Below are 23,251 nucleotides of genomic sequence, written 5' to 3'. Positions count from 1 at the left end.
TATTGTCCAATTATTGCAAAAATAATTGTAATCTTAATTTAAAACTCTTTAGTGGTAAAAAAAAAAAAAAAAAAAAAAAAAGAAGTAAAAAACTAACATTTCAAAAAATATATAAAATATTTAATACATATTTAACAATAAATATAAAAAAATAAACAACTATTAATTTAAGTGATATTATTTGTTCTCAAATGAAATAAAAAATTCAAATCAAAATGTCAATTCGCATTTCTTGATAAATAATTAAGCAGTTTAGCATTTAACTTGTATCCGTTTATTTCACTTTTTCAAGTAAGTAAAAAAAAATAAAAATTGTTCGAACTTTTTTCCAATACAGTTCGAACGTGTTCAAGTTCGAGCTTTTTTTTTTTAAAGTTTAGAGTTTTTATTTTTAATTACATGAGAAATTAATGGAATTAATTTGATTAGAAATTATCAAAATTATTTCCTTAGAAATTAATAAAACTAATTTAGAATGTCAAGTCATATATAATAAAAAAAAATAATATAAACGTTGAAAATCGGGGGCCCCACTGATACCCTAATTTTTGGGGGCCGGGCGCCTAGGCTCCCTGGAACCCGGGTTAATCCGGCATTGAAGGTAAGTTTGATGTGTCTATGTATATTTAGCTAATTATTTAAAATTAAAGATAAAACATATTTTGAGTTGAAAAAAAGTAATTTTATAGCCTAATAAAAATTTGATTTAAAACTTAAATTATTGATTAAAATTCTTTTATAATTGTGTAGCAAGAAATACATTAAGTTAAAGTAGGTAATGTGGTATTATCAGCATATATAAACAATAATTTCATGTTGAGGTTCTAACTTATAATATTATGGGCAAAACACAATGCTCCAGAGTAATCGTTAGGTTTGACTTTCCCCACATCAAATTTTATTTTATGTATATTTATTATATTTTGATTGGTAAAAGTTCTCTAATGGAGTGGAAAAATATAAATCAAAAAAGTAAATGAAGAATTTTTAGTTAAAACTACCCGCCATTTTTATCAAAATAGTATAGACTTTTCAATTAAAAGATAGCGTTTTTGTATTTAACAATGTATGTGCTGTTTGTTTTAAAATTTTTGGTAGAAAGTCTACAAAGCTCCATAAAATAACTAGAGTTACTAAAGAAAAAATGAAAGTTTTATCTGGGATAGCTATGATCAAAATTTAGCTAACCATACTCAAGTTACTTGTCGCATTTACTATTATATAATAAATAATATGAACTATATAATATAATAAGAATATGTAAAATATATTAAAATGTATATGCAATGTATATGTATATAATTGTATATAAATATATACGTATGTGTATAATATATGTATATAATAACCTTAACTTACGTCAGATAAATTTACTTACAATGGTAGCCTACGCTATTGGAATGTCTAAAAAATAAGTTCAAGAAGGAAAGAGCCCCTTTAATAATGCTGTAACTTAATGAGAATTAGTCTGAGTTTTATTAGATTATGAGTACCACTTTACCTTTATTGTCTATTGTTTGTTTAGGTTTATCTAATTCTACGAAGGGATGTGAATTCTGCAATTTATTTGTGGCTTTTCATGTTTTTGTTATTTAACGTCACTTGAATTTGTGAATAGAAGTAAAAAAACGTAAGTATTAAAAACGTCGTTATGATTTAGAATAAACTTTAGCCATGGTTTATATGCAAAGAATCGTTTTTTTATAGCGCAACAGAAACGTTTAAAATAAAGTGACTTTTTAAATTTATTTTATCCAACAGTTTTGTAATATATTATTGCTTGTAACATATGCTTTTTGTTAATCTAGTCGTTATTTAATTCATCATTTTTGATAACAAGGCAATAGTAAAACCTTAAATCATTTTATCACGTAATGTAGACTTTTTGGAAGAACTTGGATTGATAAGAAAAGTTTAAAAAAGTAATAAGTTTTAACAAAATTGTTAGTCTTAAAAATAATACGAAAATTCAATAATAACTATTAATTTGGGTTTTTTTTCAAAAAATTATTCAAAAATTTTAAAGTGGACATTTTTTCAGTCAGATGTTTTGAATCTGAAATAGTTCTCCAAAAACAGATTTTTAAAGAACCTTTACAATTAATTTTTCTTTTAAAAAAAGGTTCTCTTTAAGGTCCTTCGAAGAACCGGATGATTTATCGGAACTCTCAAGCACTCTTAGGTTCTTCAAAAAATGGTTTAGGGCTCTTTAAAGAACCTTATCGTAAGATTCTTTCGAAGAACCCGATCAAAGAATTCTTTGAAGAACCTCTAAGGTTCTTCAAAGAACCATACGGCTTTAGAGTGTTATGATGAGGAACCACTACTAGCTGAAGCTCCATGTACAACATCTGAAAGTTCACCTGTTTCTCTTAAGGATGAATTAAACGCATTTCTCAACAAAGATGGTATCGCACACTGGCCCAAATCTACTGATCAATTCTAATGACTTAAGCAAGAGTTTTTGCTGTCGAAATACGGGCAAGAGAACACAAAATCTTGAAAAGATTTATAATGCGATTCTCTCTAAAAAGCCCACGTCAACGGATGTGAAACGTGTTTTTTCGACCTGCACCAGTTTCTGCACAAAATCAGATCACGATTATCTGACAAATCATTAAAATCTTAAGTTTTCTTGATACTCTTTTACAATAAAAATAATTCCTTATAAGTTTTATGTTGGAATAAAAACATGTTAGAACAAGTTTTTAAATAAATAACGGAAGATAAACTTAGATAACTTTTATTGTATAACAAGAAGAATTGAAACCACGATTTTTTTTTTAAATGCGGTTTTTTCCTACTGGCAAATCATAGAATTAGTAAATAAAAAGTAAAAGTTTTTTTTTTTCAACACAAAAAACTAAAATAAGAACAAAGAAATTAAGATAAAATAGCATCTACGAGCATAAATGACATACAAATGCCTTTGTTCATTAGGATAGATCCACGGCGATCTATACTGCTGGCCTAGCCAACGTGCAAACCGCGTATCTGACTGGGGGCCTATTTTAAATTTCGTTTAACTTTAGTCGCCATTTTAGTGATATTAAAATGTGGGCAAAAAATGTTGTATTTATGGCTGCACCACAAATTATCTATCTGCAAAAAAGAAATCTGATCATTTAAAGCTTTCAGTATATCGATTTCCTAAAAATGAAGAAGAAAAACAAATGTGGATTAAAGTAATTCCAAATGCAAACTTAAAAGTAACTAATAACACTGTAGTTTGTGAGTTGCATTGGCCGATAAATTTTGAAAAACAAATAGTTCGAGGAAAATATCGTCCTAAATTTCCACCATCTATTTGGCCTGGTATACCGTCTTGTCAAATTCCTAGCCATCTTCCTCCATTACGTGCAACAACTCGTTCAACAACTTCTTCGTGTTTTCGAAATTTCGCTCAAGATTAACTATCCACTTTTTTAGAAAAAGATAGTAACTTTTGCTGAAATGAAAAAAATATTTGAAATAATGAAAGAGATTTAGGTGTTCCATTATTATGCTTTATAATTAATAACACTATTCATTTACTATCACAAGTTTATTCAAATGGAGTTCCATATTTTTTAATAAGGATTAGTGAGGATTTGCGTTTTGAAACTTATCATCATGGTGCCAAAAATAAAGTTCCTACAATTTCTAAAAACAGAATTTCAAAAATCAACACATGGTCTATATTAGAAGTTTTGCATTATTTGAAAAATTTAATTCCAGGCAGAAATGAAATTGTAATCCAGGTACATTTAGCTTCTATGGGTACACACCCAGTAAACATCGAACAGTTGGTAAGTAGTTGGCCCGATCCTAATAACCAACTATTAGCTACAGTTAGGCCAACAGTCGGCTATTTAGTTGGTACCGTGAAAAAAACGTAACGCTTTTACCAACACTAAGCCAACTGTTTGCCATTAACGGCCCAACAGTAATAAAACAGTTGGCTAACAGTTGGTACCATTACCGGCCCAACTATATGATTTTTTTTCGCGATTTTTCAAACTTACTTTTGCGCTTAAATTGAAAGTGCAAAAGTTATAAATCATGTTTTGAATATTGCTTAATAACAAAGTATAACTTAGCTTTTTAATATTTAATCTCCTATCTAATAGTGATTGTTTGTATATCAGATTTTACCAAACAGTACTACTGTCCACACAAAATATTGTATTATTTATAGATAACTTAGTTGAATACAAAAAAAAGAACAAATTTTTTATCATTAAACATTTATTTCCAGACCATTAAAGAAAAATATTTACAAATAAAGAACTAAAAATATTCTATTATTGTAGTTAATATTATTAAAGGTTTGAAACTAATATTGGCAGTTTAAATTAAAAACAATATTTTAAAACACAAGTATTTAAAAACGTGGCGATTTATTAGATAATTATTAATTATAATTAAGAAAAATTAGAATTATAAAAATCAAGATAAATAAGCTTTTATAAATTTGCAAAAGAAAATAATAACTAAATATTCTTTTCATTGATTAACTGCAACTGATTTTTTATAAACTTGCTTTTCATCTGTCTATTTATTCGCCCATCTCCTTGATCAATTGCGCCCTGAAACCATCTTGAAACGATCGGGTAAATATCTTTATCCTTGGAATTAAGATACTGAATTCTTACTGTTGCTAAAAGAATAAAATGAAAATAAATTTAAAAACTCAATTTATTTTTTGTTTAAATATAAATTATTTTTAAGTTATTTTTAAGCTCTTATACGTATACTTTGCAAATTAAGAATTACATTAACTGGTTAGCAGTTTTAAAAATATGTGCATATGATAACCAAGAGCAATTAGCTTATCGGTTCAAGACAAACTTCTATATGCTCTTTAAGAATCATATAGTTGAATACTAATAAATCATGGTTTACATTGGCAATTAATGTCTCTAGTTGACAATAAAATATGGCATTAATAAGTTCAAGTCACCAAGGGAGAACATAATATCTTACAAATTCACAACTAATGACAACACTGGTAATTGTCATAAGTACTAACATATTGTATTCTTTCTTAGTGTTGTAAACATATTTTTGTAAATATAAAAATATGGTTGACTTTAATAGACTAAAAATTTACATAACTAGTAATACTTACATAGTAAGCACTTTAACACAAAATGATAACATTGCAACTTAATCTTGCCCACTCCAGTAGCTATCATCTTACTTGAAGATCCGTTTAGATTACATAAAACGCTAAAATTTTTGAAAAACATGGCTCCCAACACACATCGTATGTATTTTGGACGTTCAACTTTACCGCCAATAGAACACAGATATTCAACCTAAAAACAAATAATGCTACATATTACAACTTTTTTTATTTAAATTATTTTTTCAAAGGTAAATGAAAATGTAATGCGGTATAATATAACTAAGGTATTATTAAATTACCTTTGATAAATTACAATTATAAGACTTATAAAAAAACTTATCTTTGATCTTATAAAATAATAGTTACTAGTTTAAACGCAACCTGTAGACTGCTAGAAACATTATAATATAAAAAATAATTTCAAATTACATAGAGAGCCATCTCAGATTTCATCTGTAGCATAAGGTTTAGCCTCTCCAAATCTTCCTTACTTTCCATTGGAAGGCCAGGGGGAACAACAATGTCTTCATTATCCAAAAAACTTTGAACTTCTAAAAAATTATTTTTTTGCTCCAGTTCTGTTAATCTTAACTCCAAAGCTGCCAACTTCTCTATAAACATACATAAATAATTAAATAATATTTCATTGCATTTGAATCTTATTGGAAAACTGGTTTCAAAAACACAATCTAGTTATTAAATTGAAGACATACACGGATGAAGGTGTTATGGAACTCAAATATTTGGAGTTAAAGTTTTAAACATTCATGTTATTTATCCCTGCAGGTGAATTGATTGCTATAAAAATGGTATTCTAGCACATTTTTGTGCTGTGTTATTAAAGTCACGGAAAAGAGCGTTATTTAAAACCTTTATCTGCATAAAAAAATAGAAATGTGTAATTTTGTAACATGAAATATGTATTTTTTTAAAGCCTTCATCCATTTATGACTTTAATTAAAAGAAAAATTTTTTTTTTTACAAAAAATAAAAATAGTTTTCTTTTGTCAATATATGTCAGCATCATAATCAATGTATGTATGCGTAACACATATACAATGTATAACAAGTAGTAAAACAAAAAAAAAACAACAAACAAATAGTTTATCCAAAACCTTACTTTCCTGATCCCCAAAATTTTGAATAGTTTTCTCATAGTTTTTAGAAGTTGATGTTTCTTTTAATAAAATGCTATAATTATATGCATTATATGAATATATATATATACATATACACACACACACACACACACACACACACACACACACACACACACACACATAATATAATATAAATGTCATATATGCTTAATATGAAATGTATATGTCATATTGTATATGCAACTGCATATACCATTTATTTATATACTGCATATATTATGTCAATATTGTATATATGGCATATATTATATGCAATATATACAAAATACATACATATAAATTATTATATATAACATTTATATTAGAATATAACAACTTTTATGCATGCATGTTATGTAAAGGATGTCTGCCAATATTTTAAGGTGGATTTCTCTGACTTTTCCCTATATACTACTACATACTACTATACACGCACATATACATTTTAGCTGTATTTTAACTTTTAATAATAGTTAAAATAGAGCTAAAATGTCTAATATAAATACAAAAATGGTGTCATCATAAAGATAAATTAAAAACTCAACCAATGTCAAAAATTATATCTGAATGTGTAACTAATGGATAAATGTAAAATATTTGTACTTACCAGCGTAACGGTTTTATTAAGAGGTGTAGGAGAGTTTGAGTTTAAAACTTTAGTTGAAGGGTAAAAAAAGCGTTTGAAAGAAAAATAATAATAAAAAGCTTTAAACTAAACTAACTCTATTGAATAGTTTTAATTATTGAATGAATCTATTTGAGTAATTTTAATAATTAGTCGCATGGTCTAAGTGAATATGGTCTATCTAAGTGAATATGGTCTAAGTGAATATGTTTACTTAGACCATGCGACTAAATTATTAAAATACGTTTATAAAACTTACGGGAAACTTTAACGATTCAAAAACACGCGGTACAAAGTCGGTTAATGGTTGGCAAGAAATGCCAACAGTTAGCCAACTATAGCCAATACTGGCCCGTCAGTTGGACCAACTAAAGCGTGTTTACTGGGCAGTGTGTTGGTAGTAAAATATATTCTAAGGAGGTTATTATTAGATCTTTTCAGTATTTCACTACATCCAGATGTTTGTATAATCAATTGCGAACAGATTACAAATTGCCTTTTGAAAGAACTTTGACAAGAATAACTTCAAAAGTTTCTAAATTAAATGAGAAACATTTTTTGACTAATATTTTTCACTCTGTTGGAGAAAAACAGAAACTTTGTTATTTATTGCATGATAAGGTTTATGTTTTAAAAATGTTGTTATACCATGGTGGTACATTATTCGGAAAAGCAATGGACGATTCAACTTCTCTTGCAAAATATATTGGGTTTAATGGTTAACTGCTTATTTGGTGGACCATTGTTCATTTCCAAAACGATACCTATAAGTAAATTAAACTCTCAATTTCTTTTTGAAAAAATTAATATTAAAATACAATCAATAAAGCTATAATGCGATGGAAACAGAAAATATCAGGCATTTTTTAAAATCTTTGAAAGATCAGCTCCAGATAAACCCTGGTTGACTAATGATGGTATTTTCTTAATCTTTGATTATGTCCATTTGCTTAAAAACATTAGAATAGGTGTGTTACATGAAATTTTTTAATTGATCTAATATTAGATTGTTTTATATCATTGAAAAGAGCTTTATTACAGTATTTTAAAAATGAAAAAATTATCAAAATCCATCAATTTGACAAAAAGTTATAACGTTTTAAACACCGATTTTTTTGATATATGGATTTGTTGAAGAAACTGTGGTCAAAAAAATACTTTTCTTAACTAAACTTAACATAAGTTTGTCAATTATTTTTTAGACGCCTATAACTTGGTATCAAAAGTTAGGTATTAGAGTAGGCTACAAATTCATGTTGGTTTCTAGCCACCGGGCATATATGGGAGGCTAGAGGGGGTACCAAACCAACACCTACACCGCCAATAAATGCAATTTTTATTTATAAAAGTTTTTTTTTGGTAAAATAGTTGATTTTCATATCATTTTTTAGAAGTAGTTATTATTTGTTTGCAGACCACTGCCAAATATGAGACTTAGGGTGGGTGTAAGGGTGTCAGTGGGTGTAATGGTGTTAACACACCCTAAAATGAAAAAATCTTTTCTATAAAATGTTTTTCCTTATTAAAAAAAAAATTAAATAAATCAAATACAAAAATTTTATTTTACTACTAGCAATACACACATTGATTCAGTGAAATACGGGGTGTATACTACCACGTCCCTCCAACCTAAAAATAGAATCAAATTTTTATATGCAATTTAGAAAAAGATTTAAATTACTTTTATTTAAAATAAAATAAAATAACATTAAAAAAATTACAAGATGCATCAGAGGATCCATTCTCTCTGTAAAAATAGCGTTTAAATCCCCCTTCCCAATCTAAAAATAATATTTTTACATTAAATTATTTTGATCTAATTATTAATTTTTGTCTTGGCTTTTAGTAAATGATTAAAATTCTAAATTCCATCAATGAAAAAACCAATCAATTAAACAAAATAATAATCATTTTTAACGATAGACACGACGAGAACGTAAGCCAGAGCCCGTCTATCAAAAAAATTGCAAGTCACACCGCTTGCTATACTTTTTTTTGCAAGTCACACCGCTTGCTATACTTTTTTTTGCAAGTCACACCACTTGCTATACTTTTTTTGCAAGTGACAACACTTGCTATACTTTTTTTGCAAGTGACAACACTATTACATAAATAACATTAAACCACATAATAAAACAGCAAAATTATGAAAAAATCAACTCTCCTGCAATAATATCGGCAGCAAGCTGGATTTTTTATGAGATGGTCAACAGCTTCTGAATCAGATTCATCCTTTTTCCAGTAAGAAATGTTATAAATTCTGTCTTCTTTTCTCTTACTTACTTTTTCTACTCGCCCATCATTCATGACAGATTTGTTATTATCTGTATCAAACCATTCATGACAGAGTTCTCTCCCAACAATTCTTTCATACATTACATCATACAAGTCATCAAGTTATTTAATAGATAAGTGCTTATATAAATTTTTCATATCATTAAAAGATAGAACACGCAGCTCTTGCTCCAGCTTTCTGTTTTCTTTTTCATCCATTTTTTGTCTTTTGCATGTCTGTCTTTTTGAAATCTCTGCTCGTAATGCAGTGTTTCAGTCAATTGTTTATTCTTTTTTTACGAGCTGCTTACATTGACCAATTAACTATATTTTCCCTAGTTATTTGGTCAAGACTTTCTTGGTAATCTATAGTTCTATATTTTTTTATCTTATTTTGCAAGATATATAACAAACTGTTGCATTTGGAGATCTTCCTTTAGCTTCATTAAACATACCCATTAACTCTTCACTATCTATGTTGTGAAGCCTTGCACTAGCTGTCTCCTTTTTAAGTGTCTCTGTTATAGAAAGTGAGAAATATCGCTCATATTGACAGTTCAAAACATCTTCCACTGCAATAAGACAAGCCAAAATCATGTTGATAACCTGCTCATCAATGGAGCATAAATTTTTGACAGGTTCTAAAACATTTGATTTAAGGGGATTTTCAAAAAAATCCTTTTTACTGTTTATCAGTGCACCTGGATTAGATTTTCAATTTTTAATTGTTTGCAAAACATTTTAACTACTTGGATATTTTTTTATCCAGGGTTCAGTGTGAAGTTTTCCAAATATTGCTAGCACACACATTTGTTTTATGGCAGATGTATTACAAAATGCTGATCGCAGAACTGTTTGTAAAGTGCCACACTTTACTGTTCCAATGGTCAGAAATTGCTTAAAAGCATTGTAGTGTTTCATAAAGATGAAACAAGTACAATGTCTAAAAAATTTACGAATCGTTATTGTCTAAAAAGTTTACGAATCCTGCCGGATCACCTTTGCCATCTTTAAATCTCATTTTGTTCATTGCCAAAACAATTTTAACTGCCATACAGTCGTGTCCAAATAATAGGCAACTTTCCTTTTCCAAAGACTGTAATGCTGATCAACATGAAATAGCTATTATATCAAGCGGGTGCAAATGACAGTTCAGCTCATTTAAATTCTTACCCCAGGTTGCACAAACTTTGGTAATGGTAAGATGATTTGCTGAAACTCTGTCTGTCATTGTGTTTGATATATTTGAAATAATAGACTTACGACATTCGTCAAAGGAAAGTGAGAAATAATCTGAATAAACTAAAGCTATATGATCCACAGCATTACATATGTGATTTTGGTAATCATCAGATGTACCTCCAGGTAATTGGTCAAGGGCAATGACTTGACATTTATTCTTTGAAGTCAAGTGGATGCTGTTGATATGGACACCCTCTTGCGTTGTTGCATCAAACCCAAGAGTTAGATTATTATTATTGAAAGCCCATTCTGCTGCTTGCAATTCAGATATACTGCCTAGTTCATGAGCCATTTGCTCAACTGTAATACGCTGAGGAATATGTAAAAATTTAACACAAATATTGTGCAATTTTCTGCAATAAGAATGGAATGTTATATGTTGGGACAGACAACAACATGCTGTAAATTATCATTCTTGTTTGTAATGCATGAGCCTTATTGTCTTCTGATGTATCTGAAAGTGAAATATTGTCCTCCTCCATCTGGATCATATCATTTTCTAATTTAGATAATGCCATTTTGTTTTTCCTTATGACATTACTATGTTTGAGATTCATTTGTCTTAACTTTTCTTTTTCTTTAACTTTTTTTTGCCTTTCTTGTAATTATAAGGTTACGAATACGTCTACTGTAATAATATGTTTGTAACTTTTGTTTTAAGTCTCTAACTTCTGCTCTTAAAGCTTTTATAATATCTTCTTTTCTTTCGACACTTTGCCTTAAAACTTTCAATTGATATGATGTGCTCTTTATTTTAGCTTTTAATGAAGCTATCTTATTTTGGTATTCTTTAGAAGAGCTAGCTAACTTTGAAGACAAATGAGACAACCTATTTTTTAATTTTATTTTCTTTGGAGCTAATTCTTCTCTTGAACTGAGCCTATTTTGTAAATTTATAATTTGATCTTGTGAACATAAAGATTCACTATTTATTAAAGATAACATAGTAATGTTTTCCAATGATGACACAACTGAAGAAGTTGATATAAGGTTTATGCTACTAGAATTAGCTTGCAATGAATTGGTCAATAGTGGTTTTTGGAATGCATAGGTCTCATTACAAAATGCAATAAAATGTTTAGAGTCTCTTTTAAAGTTGTAAACCCATTTCTTTGCTTTATTAACAAGGGTCTAAATATTATTTTTGCTAATGCTGAAGCCAAAATACTCTTTGACTTGTTTGACAGTTTCAATAAACAACTCACTGTTTAAAGTAAAACAAAAAAGTATATGCCCTACCCTACACTGATTGTTTGTTTTGCAAGGTTATGTGAAGTTAGCAAACAAAAAGTTTTTAAACTTGCCACGAAATATATGAAAATTTCTTTTTGGGCCCATATTATCTTTAAAATTATACCAACTTAGTCAATTGGGTAAATACTATGCAATAGGAGAAATACTATAATAAGAAAATATAAATAGATAAAAGAAAGAGTAAGCGCAAACAATAGCATAAATACCTTCTACAACCAATGCTAAGTACAATACCAATGTTTTCAATTTCACTAAAACCAATTTTAATCTTATTAACTGCATATTAAAAAAAAAGTTAAACAAAAATTGGTTAAAGAACTATTTAAAATTGCAAATTAACTGTTTTAAATGAACAATTATAAATTAATAACAAGTTAAAAAAATAAATGAACATATATAATGAAAAAAAAATTTTTTTTAAAATGCAGTTATGAAGAAATGAATCAAATAAACTTTTCAAGTTTAAATAAATGAAATCAAAGTCATAACTGAATAAAAGATAGACATTGTAATTTTTTGTGACCTTTTTAACAGTGCCTTCAGTCATATTTTTGTAGATATTAACTTTTATTAAGTTAAAAAAATCTTGTGCAAATAATAAAGTTAATTATACTTCTTTATAATAAAGAAAAATAATTAACTTTATTATTTGCACAAGGTTTTTTTAACTTTATTTATAATTAACTTTATTATTTGTACAAGGTTTTTTTAATAAAGTTTATTAATTTAATTGAAGATAAAAATTTTAAGAACTTTATCTACAGTTGAACTGTACAGGTATAGTGCCCTTAAAAAGACAACAAATTTAAATATGCTTTTAAGAATTTGGTAGCAGTATTTTTTTTGAAATTTTTATATTTTTATCTTGTCTAGAGTCATTTAATTTCTTCCTGGTGGTTAAAAACATTACTCAATTTTATTTTTACTATTTTATTTGTACTTAAAAATTGTCTATTTTTGGCTGGGTGCCCTTAAAAAGACAATCTTTTTTTTGTTGATATCTCCTTAACGATTATCTCAATCATGGAGATAATTTGTTTAGTATTATCTGCTAGATATATGTATCTTATAATATAAGGAAATCTGGAATTACTTTATTATTTTTCAAAATAATTAGAAAAATCATGTATTTTGACTCAAATACTTCATTTCTTAATAAGCATCAAGAACATCTTTTTCTTAAATAATTTCAGTATTTTTATATTTTTTTCTTCTCTTCATATCTTAAAGTTTATTTTGACATAGTAACAATTCTTATATCTTACAATTTCAGTTAATAGCTACTTATTTTAGTGCAAATTGAAAAAAAAAGACTTAAAAGTCCATTTATTTATGTGCTGCATTTTTACATTATAGTGCTTGTAGAGTAATTGTTTTAATAGTTTAAAATGTTTATTATCATAGATAAAAATAAAAATGAAACCAAAATTTAGCTTAAGAGTAAGAGCAAATGCAAGTTCTGTAATAAAAAAGCCAAGGAATAAATCAGAAGCAGCTGTAAAGCAGTTTAACCGAGATGAAAGATACAAACAGATAAACCAAGCTGTAGAGTGGTGCAAAATTAATGGAAAGCGAGGGTATGCTGCAATATCAACAGGGCATTTTCCATTAATAAAAAGTAAAAATGTGATTGATAAGCGATTAGATAATCTAGTTCTTACAGGAAATGAGAAAAAACATCTTATGATTCTAACAGCTGAAGAAGAAGATACTATAGTTGAGTATGTGCGCTGTAAAAATCGTGCTTATCAAGCTATGAGCAGAAAAAAACTAACAAATCTCATTATGGATGTGTTAAAAATTCGAGATCATGCTAACAAAAAGATGAAAGGAGGAAGAAAGTTTATTGCTTTGACTAAAAATGGAAGGAAAGCTCTTTTAAAGAAAAGGTAGAAATTACATAATTTGTTAAAACTATAGAAGTTGCATATCTCTATAGTTGTATATGTCCACAGTTCCAAACAAATTTACAAGAAAAAGAACATCAAAAATTAGGAATTATTACTCGGTTATATGTAAACCCTTTGTATATCATAGTGTAAAGTATAATGTATAAAGTTTTCAATATTTAAACACCAAACTAAATAAATAAACAAAAAAATATGATCTAGAAAGCCCTTTACTTTTTATTGTTATAAATGTTACAATTCTTTATTACTGCATTGACTTATATATATATATATATATTTCTATCTAGCCTAAGTAAGTCGTTTTGGAGACGATGGGATGCCAAACATGTCAATATTTCTTTAAAAAGACAAGGAATCATCACAATGAATAGAGCAATGAATTGAACTCGTGAAATGGCCTGCTCTCATTTAGGTAAAATAACTTTGAAATTCACAAAAGTAAACAGCATATCTTGTACCTGTGACTTAGAGCAATAATTAACAAATTCATTCAAATAAATTTAGAAATGATATAGACTTATAATTTTGAAATGTGTTATAATTTGATTTAAAGATAATAATTTTAATGACTATTCACTATCAGATGATCTTGCTAAAGAACTGGTTAAATGTGGCATCATGATTAATCAAAATCAAGAAGTATCTGGACATTGGACTGGGCAAATTGACTTGTCACGGATCTTCAATCATGATGAAACACCACAATTTGTTAACTTTGGTGTTAATGGTTCAGCGAGCGGCTTAGTATATGGTGGTCGTGGTGAAAGATGTCAAAAAATGATTCGGCAAAATCGTGAATGTGTCACAATAAATCCAATGGTGTCATTATCAGGTACATTATACTTAAAACACATTTTAAACTTTAAAACTTACTTTTTACAAATAATATTCATATATTTTATATTCTAATTAAATTATCAAATTTGAAAATAAATATACTTTAGGCAGAGGCGCACAGAGATTTCATGATGTCCAGGGCAGATCATAAAAGTTTACTGGATGCTCTCCACCCTTTTACTACCAAAATAAAGTTCCCCCACCCTCTGTGCGCCCCTGACTTTAAGACAACACATGTATTTTATTACTTAAAACTGGAGACCCATTTTTTAAAAATATTTCATTATTTAGGTGAAAAATGCATCTGTCATGTAATATTTGGTACTCAAGGAATTACTAGTCAGATGGCTCCGCTGAGTGCTGTTCAAAATATTCCTAACTTATTAGTTTCAACAACAGAGAATGGATCACAAGATCACAAGTCTTTACTTGCATTTTATAAATTATTCGACAGACACTTGATTTCAAAAAAAATACTTCGCCCTGTTGTTGTACTGAGCGATGGTCACAGTTCTCGCTTCCATTATACCTTACTTCAATTTCTTAGAGAAAAAGAAATACATTTATATATATCACCTCCAGATACTACTAGGGTAACACAACTACTTGATCAAATTAACAAGGCACTTCATGAACACTATGCTAATGCAAAAGAAAATCTGTTCAATCAACATCAAACAATTAATAGAGAAGCCTTTATATTGTCTCTTGCAAGTATGTGGGACAAGTGGGCTTTGCCAGAATCAATACAAAAAGCTGGTAAGAAGGTTGGTATTACTAATGAAAGTTTAAATGTTGCATTTATGCAAAGTGATAAATTTCACCAAGCTTCTATGTTAGCCAAGGAAGCTGCTTCGCCTAACATTATTGATATTTCAACAATTCTAAATAGCAAAATAAGTTCTCCTATATCTATGAAACGAAAAGATAGCCAAATGTATTGGAAAGAGAAAGCTTCAAACTGGAAAGAAAAATGTTTGTCATTGCAGACCATAATTACAGACTTACATGAAAAAAGCATCAATCTTAATGAAATACCAGGTCTTTTAACAATCCAAAAACTAAAGTCAACTCAAAGTAATGGTATGCACAAAGCAACTACAAGGGTAACTCAAGTCTATGGCTCCATGGAAGGTCAAGATGTGCTAAAACTCGTAGAATCTATTAACAACTCAAAAGAAAAGAAAGTGCAAGAGAAAGAAGACAGAGAGCAAAAAAAGAGGGAAGAAACTGAGTTGTTCTATAGATGCAAGGAAAGATGCATTTCAGATAATAGCATTTGCAAAGCTGCAAAGCTAAAACAATGTCCCATGTGTCAAATTGTTATGAAATCAGTATGTGGTAAATCAAAGTGCATCGTAGATGGTAAAAGACCAATTATGATTTTACCTAAATGTTTATCAAAAAAAAGAACTGCTGCAAAGAAGTTATAAAGAAAGTCTAATGATAAAGAAGACAGTACTGAAGATTCGGAATCCAATAGATTTAATTATTGAGGATCTTTTTTATTATTCATTATAAATTAAAGTGTTTTGTTTGTTGTTTTTGAGACCTTTCTCCTTCAGAAGTATAAAAAATTGGAAAAAAAGTTAAAAATATATGGTGCCCTTAAAAAGACAAAAATATTCACATTTTAGCAGTGCTTTTTAAGCAACCAAAACTATATGTTCCTATTAAACAACTGAAAAACAATTACTATTCTTATAAGGGCCCTATTCATAGCCTCTTTTTAGACTCTTGTTTACGGACTTAAATTAAATATTTTTCGTTTTATGTTAAATATTAGTCATTTTATGTTCTCAAATTTTTTTAAAAACAATCTTTTGGAACAAAATTTAAAAAAATTTTAAATTTCTGCACTATAACTTGACTTTTTTCTGAAAGGTATATGGTCTGTTTATATTTTTGAATTTCCCAACTTTTGTTTAATGCTTTTCATGATAAGTTATAGGCAATTTAATTTTTTTGTCTTTTTAAGGGCACTGTCTTTTTAAGGGCATTATACCTGTAATTAAAAATATTAGAGTTTTTTAATTGAACTGTCTCAATACTTAGCATAAAAACTTTTAAAAATTGAAACTAGCTAAATCATTTATTTGAATCATACTTAATATGATTCAAATAAATTACCAATCAACAAAAAGTAGTGATAATATCATTTATTAAAATGATTTTAATAATTGATTTAGGAGAACTTTTAATTGCCATAAGAGGATTATTGAGGAGAACTTTTGATTACCACAAAAATTTTTATTTTTTCATTTTTATTCATTTTTCTTTTTAGTTATATCTGAACCAATTATTATAAATTTAAAAGCAGATTGAAGTTCCTCTTCGACCGCCCCTCCCCCTCCCCATGTCTCAAAATAAAAGCGGAAAATCAAAATTTAAGTACCAAAAATGCTGCACAAAATAGAGTATGTGCTGCATGAAATAAATCAATAAAATTTGGCAGGTGCAAAGAAATTGTGTAAACTTAACATCGAGAATAGTATTGCAAAAAAAATCAAGCATATCTTCAACATTTACTGAATGCACAAAGTATAACTAAGTTTTTGTCATTTAAAAATCTACTTAAAAAAGTTTTTATTGTAATTAAAAGGTACAGACTTATGGCGCAACTGCAGTTTCTCCCCCCCCCCCCCTTTTTTTTATGATTGATTATGATAGAGAATTTTATGCTGATTCAGAAAAATATAAAAACATAGAAACGGAAAGTGCTCTAATTTGAAGTCAAAGTTGTAAAAAATCCCACTAAAAACACAAATATTCGCCATTTTGAAAATATTAAGTTAATGATCTTTTTGCTGACAAAAGCAATGCATAAATAGCATGGTTTTTACGTTAAGAAAGTTGTTAAAGTATGTTTATCTTGAGCAATTTTTTGTGGCAATGAAAAAAGCCCTTTTTTGATTTATTAGGGAATAAACTATATTGCAAGTAATGTACTTTTGTAGTAAACTTTAAAAAAGAATTCTACAGTTTTTTTTCCTAAAAGAAGAACTTTTGAAACTTAGTTCATAGTTGTTTTATCACATGTAAAATTTAGAAAATGTAACCTTCAAACCGTTTTTTTTAATAAAAAAAACCAGCGTACGATACAATAATGATTATTCATCAATTTGTCTACATTCTCACCAGGCCCGGATTAAGGTCTACAGTGCCCGTAGGCTGTAAAAAATTTGGTGCCCCCATTTAAAATTTTTTTTTTACATATTTCTCTACTCGATACTTGAATAAATAATAAAACTTTATTTTAGGTTTATTAGCCACATCAATATGTACATGTATATAATACCTATGTGAAAACAAATAAAAACATAAAATTAAAATTAAACAAAATATATTTTAGATATATAAAAATATAAAATAATCATATTACAAAAAGTAACAAACCATTATTTTATAATTTTCTTTTTCTTGCTTTTTGATGGGCAAATGTGTTAATAGTATCATTAAAATCTAATTTTTCAACCAATTCTGCTTCAATGCTAAATATTGCTAATGCACTCAGTCTTTCCTCCTTCATGGTTGACCTCAAGTAGGATTTTACTCTTTTAAGTACAGAAAAAACTCTTTCGCTAGAGCAGTTTGAAACTGCTGTACTAAGGTACATACGCATAACTACTTCTAAATTTGGAAACATACACTCTAATTCTTTCGTCTTGATGTACTTATACATAGAGAGAACAGATTTTACATTTTTATCCGTGAAAATTAATTTTGAAAAAAGAATACACTCATCTATAAGTAAGCTTGAGTTTTCAACATTATCAATAAAATATTTTGCCAAAGTTTCACATGTGTTCCTTATAACAATAGAACTCGGTGTTTTATACAATGTGGGTATACACCCATAAATATCTGATATTTTTTCATAAGCTTGTCTTCTTGAACTAAGTTGACATTTAAGAGTATCAATGATCACATAATATACATTTCTAACAAAATCTATTTTCCCTGTGATTTCTGTGAGAGGTTGAGATCTTGATTCATCAGCCATAGCCTAAAAAAAAAAATAGTTTTTAATTTTGTTAATGTTTATGACTTTTTTCAAATTATTTTATGTGTATTTTAAAATTGATAAGTTAAACATACCTTTCTCTTTTTTTTTCTCTTGGAATCTTTGGCATACTCCGAACAATCAGTAATTTCTACAGCCTTATTTTCAAAAACATCAAAATCATCTCTGATCTGTACCAAGTAATTTTCAAGGCCATTATATAGGTTTAATACTGTATGAAGATCAATGTCAGTTGATTGTAATTTTTTATTTGTAGCATTAAAACTAAAATCATATTAAACTTTATATTAATTTATTTATCTATTAAGCTGACCCTAATAAAATAAAATAAATGAAAGCATAATTTATTATTTAAAAATAATTAATTTATAGAGTGAAAAATACCTGTTTAATATTGAATTCCATATGCATATCATTAAACCAGTTTCTAAAGTTTTTAATCTTGCAAGCAACCCATTAGCTTCTACTTTATATACAGCTTTTTTTTCTGATTATCAACTATACTATGCAAAGCTTCAATTATAAATGCATAAGAATTAAATAAAGCATGGCAAGCATCAAAACGAGCACTCCAGCGAGTTACTGATAAATTTTTTACAAAAAGATTTTTCTTCAAATATGTTTTTAAAATGTCCCAACGTGCAGTAGAACTAGAAAAAAAATTGTATAGTTCCTGGAGAAGCATAAAAAATGAAGTAGCAGAATTACAACTTTCTGCTGCACACGTTCCGACCAAGTTAAGAGAATGTGCAGAACATGGTACATACTCTGCAAATGAATTAAAACTTTTAATTCTTGACTGCAATCCAGAATACTGACCTGACATATTTCTCGCATTGTCGTAGCTCTGGCCACGACAATTTTCAATTGGTATATTGTGTGAATTAAGAAAATCCATTAAAACATTGCTCATTTCTTCAGATTTATGACCACTGTTTGGAATGAATATTAAAAATCTTTCTGCAGGTACACCACTAGGTAAAACATATCTTAATGCAATAACAAGTTGATCGACGTTTGCTATATCAGCTGTAGAATCAACAATTAAAGAATAATACTTGGCTGCTTTTAATTCTTTTAATATAATTTTATTTATATCATTCTTCATCAAAAGTAAAAGTTCTTCATAGATTGTGGATGATAAATAAGACGGAGTTCCTTTCCCTCTATTCCCATATTTTTCTATATGTTGAGCAATAAAAGGGTCAAATTTAGCAAGTAACTCTAACGTTCCCAAAAAGTTCCCATTGTTAATTTTGTTAAATTGTTCATTATCACCTCTGAATGATAAACCTTTTGCACCGAGAAATTTAATTACTTCAACAATTCGATGAAGAACAGCTTTCTAGTAATTGATTTCATCAGTCACTTGTGTTGCCAATTGAGTGTCAATTCTACCTACATCACTTTGTAATGTAATAAATCTTAATGTATTATTTTTATGTGCCAAGAATTTTCGTGCCTGGAAATAAGTAAATGTCCATTTTTCCAATCATTAAACCCAGCATCTCCCAGTTGAGTACTGCATCCAAATAGGATGCAGTACTCAACTGGGAGATGCTGGATTTAATGAATGGAAAAATGGACATTTATATATTATATATATAATATATATATATATATATATATATATATATATATATATATATATATATATATATATATATATATATATATATAGTTAAAAGTTGTACACACTTATAGTTAAAAGCTATACACTTATGAGTAGGATGAAACGTAAAAGAACTGATAATCTTCAGGGAAAAGAACTAGAAGAACTTCAACATGCTGTAAAAAGGTTTGCATCTAATCCCTCTACTGCACCCAGGTCTAATTTATATGGTCCAAATTTATCATCGCATACTTTTTGCAATTTGAGACTAGCAGACAGAACATGGGCTGAATTTAAAAAAATTGTTACACAAAATCATCTTGTTCCTCCAGGTTTAACCAAGTTAAAAGAATACAAAAAATTGACATATCCAGAGCAGGTGAAATATTCAGAAACTGAAGTAAAATGTAGTCTATTTAATATGATCAAACATTCAGTTTCTAGAGTGTTTGAGTAACTTTTGGAGGATGAAGATAATTCTATTAAATTTTTAGCACAGGAGGAATGTATGTTATTTGCAAAGTGGGTGGTGATGGTCAGAGTGACCAATCTGAATTTCAGAATGCAGCAACTATGAAGAGAGGTGTGGATGATTCCACTGTGTATAGTATAGTGTTTGTACTGTTGGAGATTCGAAGTGGAAAAAAGATACTATGGAAAAATTGTAATCCAAATAGTCCAGATGCAACCGGTCATCTTATGTTTTGTTTTGCCAAAGAGACTACTAGTTTTATTCAAGAGAAGTTTGAACATTTACAAAATGAAATTTTGTCTTTAGAGAATATTAAGTTTACACTTCATGACAATACTTTTGTTATAAATTCAAGTTTGTCAACTATTTATACCACAATGAATGATGGTAAAACACTTAATGCTGTGGTATCAAAAATGCTTAATAAAAATATAGCATCTCAGTGCTGTCATGTATGTCAAGCAAGTCCTAAGGAGTTTAATTTGGAAACCATTTGGAATAAAGATAAAGATGTAGACAAGAATATATTGAAACTTGGAATTTGCAATCTTCATTTGTGGATATGCAGCATGGAGTGGGTTTTCAATACTGCTTGCAAACTTCCAGCAGTAAAACAAGGAAGAAAAGTTCCAGCAAAAAACAGCCAAGAATTTATTAAAAACAAAAAAAAATTCCAGCACTTATTCAAAATACAATTAAAAATAAGGGTATCTTTTGTCAGGAAGGGAAGTGGTACATCCAACGCTGGCAATGTTGCACGAAAATTCTTTAATAATCCATCTGTGACTGGAAGAATTTTAAATTTGAATACCACTATGATCAAACTATTTAGGGACCTGCTCATTGATATAAATAGTACAACCGCAAGACCGGATGTGAAAATTTTCAAGCAGAAATCTGAACGTCTGTTTGGGCTCATTTCTAATGATCAGTTTTTAAAAGCCATTCCAATGTCACAGTCTGTACATAGAATGGTAGTTCATGGTGTTTCTTTTATTAAATATTTTAACTATCCAATAGGTTTTTTGTCTGAGAGTGCCATTAAAGCCAGGAACAAAGCCAACAAAACTGCACGAGTAGGTCATGCACGATTAACTTCTTTTGCTGAAAATACTAGGGATACAGCTCATTATTTATTTATGACATCTGACATGTACCTATACTGTAAGAAGAACAAAATGCAAGAGGTATAAAAGCTATAATGCAAGAAGGTTAAGCTGATAACTGTTCTTAAGGTAAATATTGGAGAAAGCTATGTATATCTTTAAATTTAAATATTTAATGTTATCGTTTAATTTTATTAATGATACATTTTAGGTGCTGGTGGTAGCCAATCTGATATTTCTGAGATCTTTTTACATAATCAAACAGTATGTTTTTTTTATGCTTGCAAAAAAAAAAAAAGAAAATACTAGTTGTTAGAAAAGTTGAAACATAAGAATCCCAAACTTTCATGTTTGAGGAAAAATTGCATCAATTGGCCTCAAATTGACTCAATTTTGCCATATTTTTGTTTTCCTCAAAGATGTGTCTAAAGTCCTATTTCTATTTAGTGATGCATAGTGCAATTCTTGAAGGCTTGTTGTAAATATTAAATGTTGCTCCACATAAGGATTGCTGAGATACGTTTAGAGTAAAAATTTTAATTATATTTCAATTGTATCTATACAGTGAATAAAGTTTTTTCTTGAATGTATAATTATTAGAATTAGAATTTGATGATAGATAATTTCTATAATAAATAGTTTATATCTTAAACTATACTATTTATTACAATAACAAAACTTTTTAAAATTTTAATGTGTGTTTTTAAATAATTTTAGGAAGATAAAGAGTAATGGTTCGTATTAAGAAAAGAAATCAAGGAAGCATCATTAAACCATGCAGCTGTAGTTGATAAGTAACTTTTAATAAACGGCTATTTTCATAGCCACATATTGTTAAAAACCTATTTTAGCATCAGAACCTCTATTTTGCATTTGAGGGGAATGGAACTACTGGAGTATTTATTTTACTTTTATTTATAATAAAATACTTGTTATTTCCTTTTTTATTTAACATGAAAATATAAGTGGAGACTAAAAATGCCTGTAACCTCTAAAAAAGATAAACTGATATATCAGACTTAGAGTTTTAAATATAAAAAACTATCGGTTTTATATCTTTTTAATCAAAAATCGAATTAGTCCGGATAAACCAACTAAAAAACCGGAATGAAACCGGTTTTAAAAAAGACCGGACTTTTTTTATAAATATATATAAAAACAAACAATTTCTCATAATTGATGCTTTGTTAAAAAATTACTTCAAAATGTTAAACAGTTCTCTAGTTATAAGGCTGTTTCCTTTTTTTCTATCAGCGCGACGCATAGTGCGCCGTTTCCGCGTTGGCAAGGCCTGCAGTATAGATCGCCGTGATAGATCCAATCGAGAACTCGTCACCATACGCCTTTCACTTATGATGAAAAAGTGGAGTAGAGTTTTTAGAAATGAGATTATTTTCTATACGTAAATACTTTCAAAATCATGTTAAATGATAATCATATTTTTAAAAATAAGTTAATTTGGAGGTTTTTTGGGAAAGAATAGGGTCTGGGTACCGGGTTTCTCGCAATCCTGCCAACAATAATTAGTAATAATTAAATACGCCTCTGGATAAGTGTATACTTAACAACCAGTTATTAAACATATACTTGATTACTAACACCAACTTATTTTTAAAATAATAGTAGCGATTTCTTTTTAAAGTAAT

At 28.4% G+C, this 23,251-nt stretch overlaps 4 protein-coding genes, 2 long non-coding RNA genes and 2 pseudogenes across 6 annotated transcripts; 3 read left to right on the top strand and 5 right to left on the bottom strand.

Annotated features, from left to right (window-relative positions):
• Window positions 1-4,447: 4,447 nt before the first annotated feature.
• Window positions 4,448-6,483, bottom strand: LOC149888555 (uncharacterized). Its single transcript, XM_090089091.1, has 5 exons — window positions 6,479-6,483; window positions 6,231-6,301; window positions 5,540-5,721; window positions 5,111-5,300; window positions 4,448-4,639 (listed from the first exon to the last, which is right to left on the bottom strand). The coding sequence occupies exons 1-5, from the start codon at window positions 6,481-6,483 to the stop codon at window positions 4,473-4,475; spliced, it is 615 nt and encodes a 204-aa protein (XP_089945217.1). The 3' UTR covers window positions 4,448-4,472.
• Window positions 6,484-7,476: 993 nt separating this feature from the next.
• On the bottom strand, window positions 7,477-8,707 carry LOC149888554 (uncharacterized). Its single transcript, XR_016452670.1, has 3 exons — window positions 8,596-8,707; window positions 8,458-8,503; window positions 7,477-7,638 (listed from the first exon to the last, which is right to left on the bottom strand). It is a non-coding gene; the product is annotated as an uncharacterized LOC149888554 (long non-coding RNA).
• A 311-nt stretch (window positions 8,708-9,018) lies between these two features.
• On the bottom strand, window positions 9,019-12,191 carry LOC149888553 (uncharacterized; annotated as a pseudogene).
• A 980-nt stretch (window positions 12,192-13,171) lies between these two features.
• Window positions 13,172-15,979, top strand: LOC149888552 (uncharacterized). The gene is made up of 4 exons (XM_090088094.1): window positions 13,172-13,533; window positions 13,842-13,966; window positions 14,138-14,386; window positions 14,683-15,979. Exons 2-4 carry the CDS (start codon window positions 13,948-13,950, stop codon window positions 15,822-15,824), a joined length of 1,410 nt encoding a protein of 469 aa, XP_089944220.1. The 5' UTR covers window positions 13,172-13,533; window positions 13,842-13,947; the 3' UTR covers window positions 15,825-15,979.
• Window positions 15,980-17,793: 1,814 nt separating this feature from the next.
• On the bottom strand, window positions 17,794-19,915 carry LOC149888551 (uncharacterized). The gene is made up of 3 exons (XM_090088179.1): window positions 18,800-19,915; window positions 18,490-18,679; window positions 17,794-18,397 (listed from the first exon to the last, which is right to left on the bottom strand). The coding sequence occupies exons 1-3, from the start codon at window positions 18,829-18,831 to the stop codon at window positions 17,795-17,797; spliced, it is 825 nt and encodes a 274-aa protein (XP_089944305.1). The 5' UTR covers window positions 18,832-19,915; the 3' UTR covers window position 17,794.
• On the bottom strand, window positions 18,879-19,943 carry LOC149888550 (zinc finger MYM-type protein 1-like). Its single transcript, XM_090089090.1, has 3 exons — window positions 19,917-19,943; window positions 19,124-19,760; window positions 18,879-18,997 (listed from the first exon to the last, which is right to left on the bottom strand). Exons 1-3 carry the CDS (start codon window positions 19,941-19,943, stop codon window positions 18,879-18,881), a joined length of 783 nt encoding a protein of 260 aa, XP_089945216.1.
• A 202-nt stretch (window positions 19,944-20,145) lies between these two features.
• LOC149888549 (uncharacterized) lies at window positions 20,146-21,692 on the top strand (annotated as a pseudogene).
• A 119-nt stretch (window positions 21,693-21,811) lies between these two features.
• Window positions 21,812-22,568, top strand: LOC149888548 (uncharacterized). Its single transcript, XR_016453055.1, has 3 exons — window positions 21,812-21,869; window positions 22,053-22,132; window positions 22,323-22,568. It is a non-coding gene; the product is annotated as an uncharacterized LOC149888548 (long non-coding RNA).
• Window positions 22,569-23,251: the final 683 nt, after the last annotated feature.

This window comes from Hydra viridissima, unplaced genomic scaffold, assembly GCF_058129835.1.
Source record: "Hydra viridissima isolate aposymbiotic clone 2 unplaced genomic scaffold, HvirCarnegie_v1 scaffold_5, whole genome shotgun sequence".
Taxonomy (NCBI): Eukaryota; Metazoa; Cnidaria; class Hydrozoa; order Anthoathecata; family Hydridae; genus Hydra; species Hydra viridissima.
The sequence above is the reverse complement of the archived record's forward strand: the minus strand, read 5'-3'. Positions and strand labels throughout refer to the sequence as shown.

Bases quoted from the DNA above. Each gene is read 5' to 3' on its own strand.
- LOC149888551 (XM_090088179.1), bottom strand. From the start codon at position 18,831: ATGATATGCATATGGAATTCAATATTAAACAG. The intron at 18,680-18,799 runs GTATTTTTCACT...ATATGATTTTAG, and splicing joins TGGAATTCAATATTAAACAG to TTTTAATGCTACAAATAAAA. The intron at 18,398-18,489 runs GTATGTTTAACT...TTTTTTTTTTAG, and splicing joins AGAGAAAAAAAAAGAGAAAG to GCTATGGCTGATGAATCAAG.
- LOC149888552 (XM_090088094.1), top strand. The intron at 14,387-14,682 runs GTACATTATACT...TTCATTATTTAG, and splicing joins TCCAATGGTGTCATTATCAG to GTGAAAAATGCATCTGTCAT.
- LOC149888555 (XM_090089091.1), bottom strand. The intron at 5,722-6,230 runs GTAAGGTTTTGG...GTATGTTTATAG, and splicing joins AAATTTTGGGGATCAGGAAA to AGAAGTTGGCAGCTTTGGAG. The intron at 4,640-5,110 runs GTAAGTATTACT...TTATTCTTTTAG, and splicing joins TGTGTTAAAGTGCTTACTAT to CAACAGTAAGAATTCAGTAT.
- LOC149888550 (XM_090089090.1), bottom strand. From the start codon at position 19,943: ATGCAGTACTCAACTGGGAGATGCTGG. The intron at 19,761-19,916 runs GTTTAATGATTG...ATCAATTACTAG, and splicing joins ACTCAACTGGGAGATGCTGG to AAAGCTGTTCTTCATCGAAT. The intron at 18,998-19,123 runs GTAATTCTGCTA...AAAATTTATCAG, and splicing joins AACGTGTGCAGCAGAAAGTT to TAACTCGCTGGAGTGCTCGT.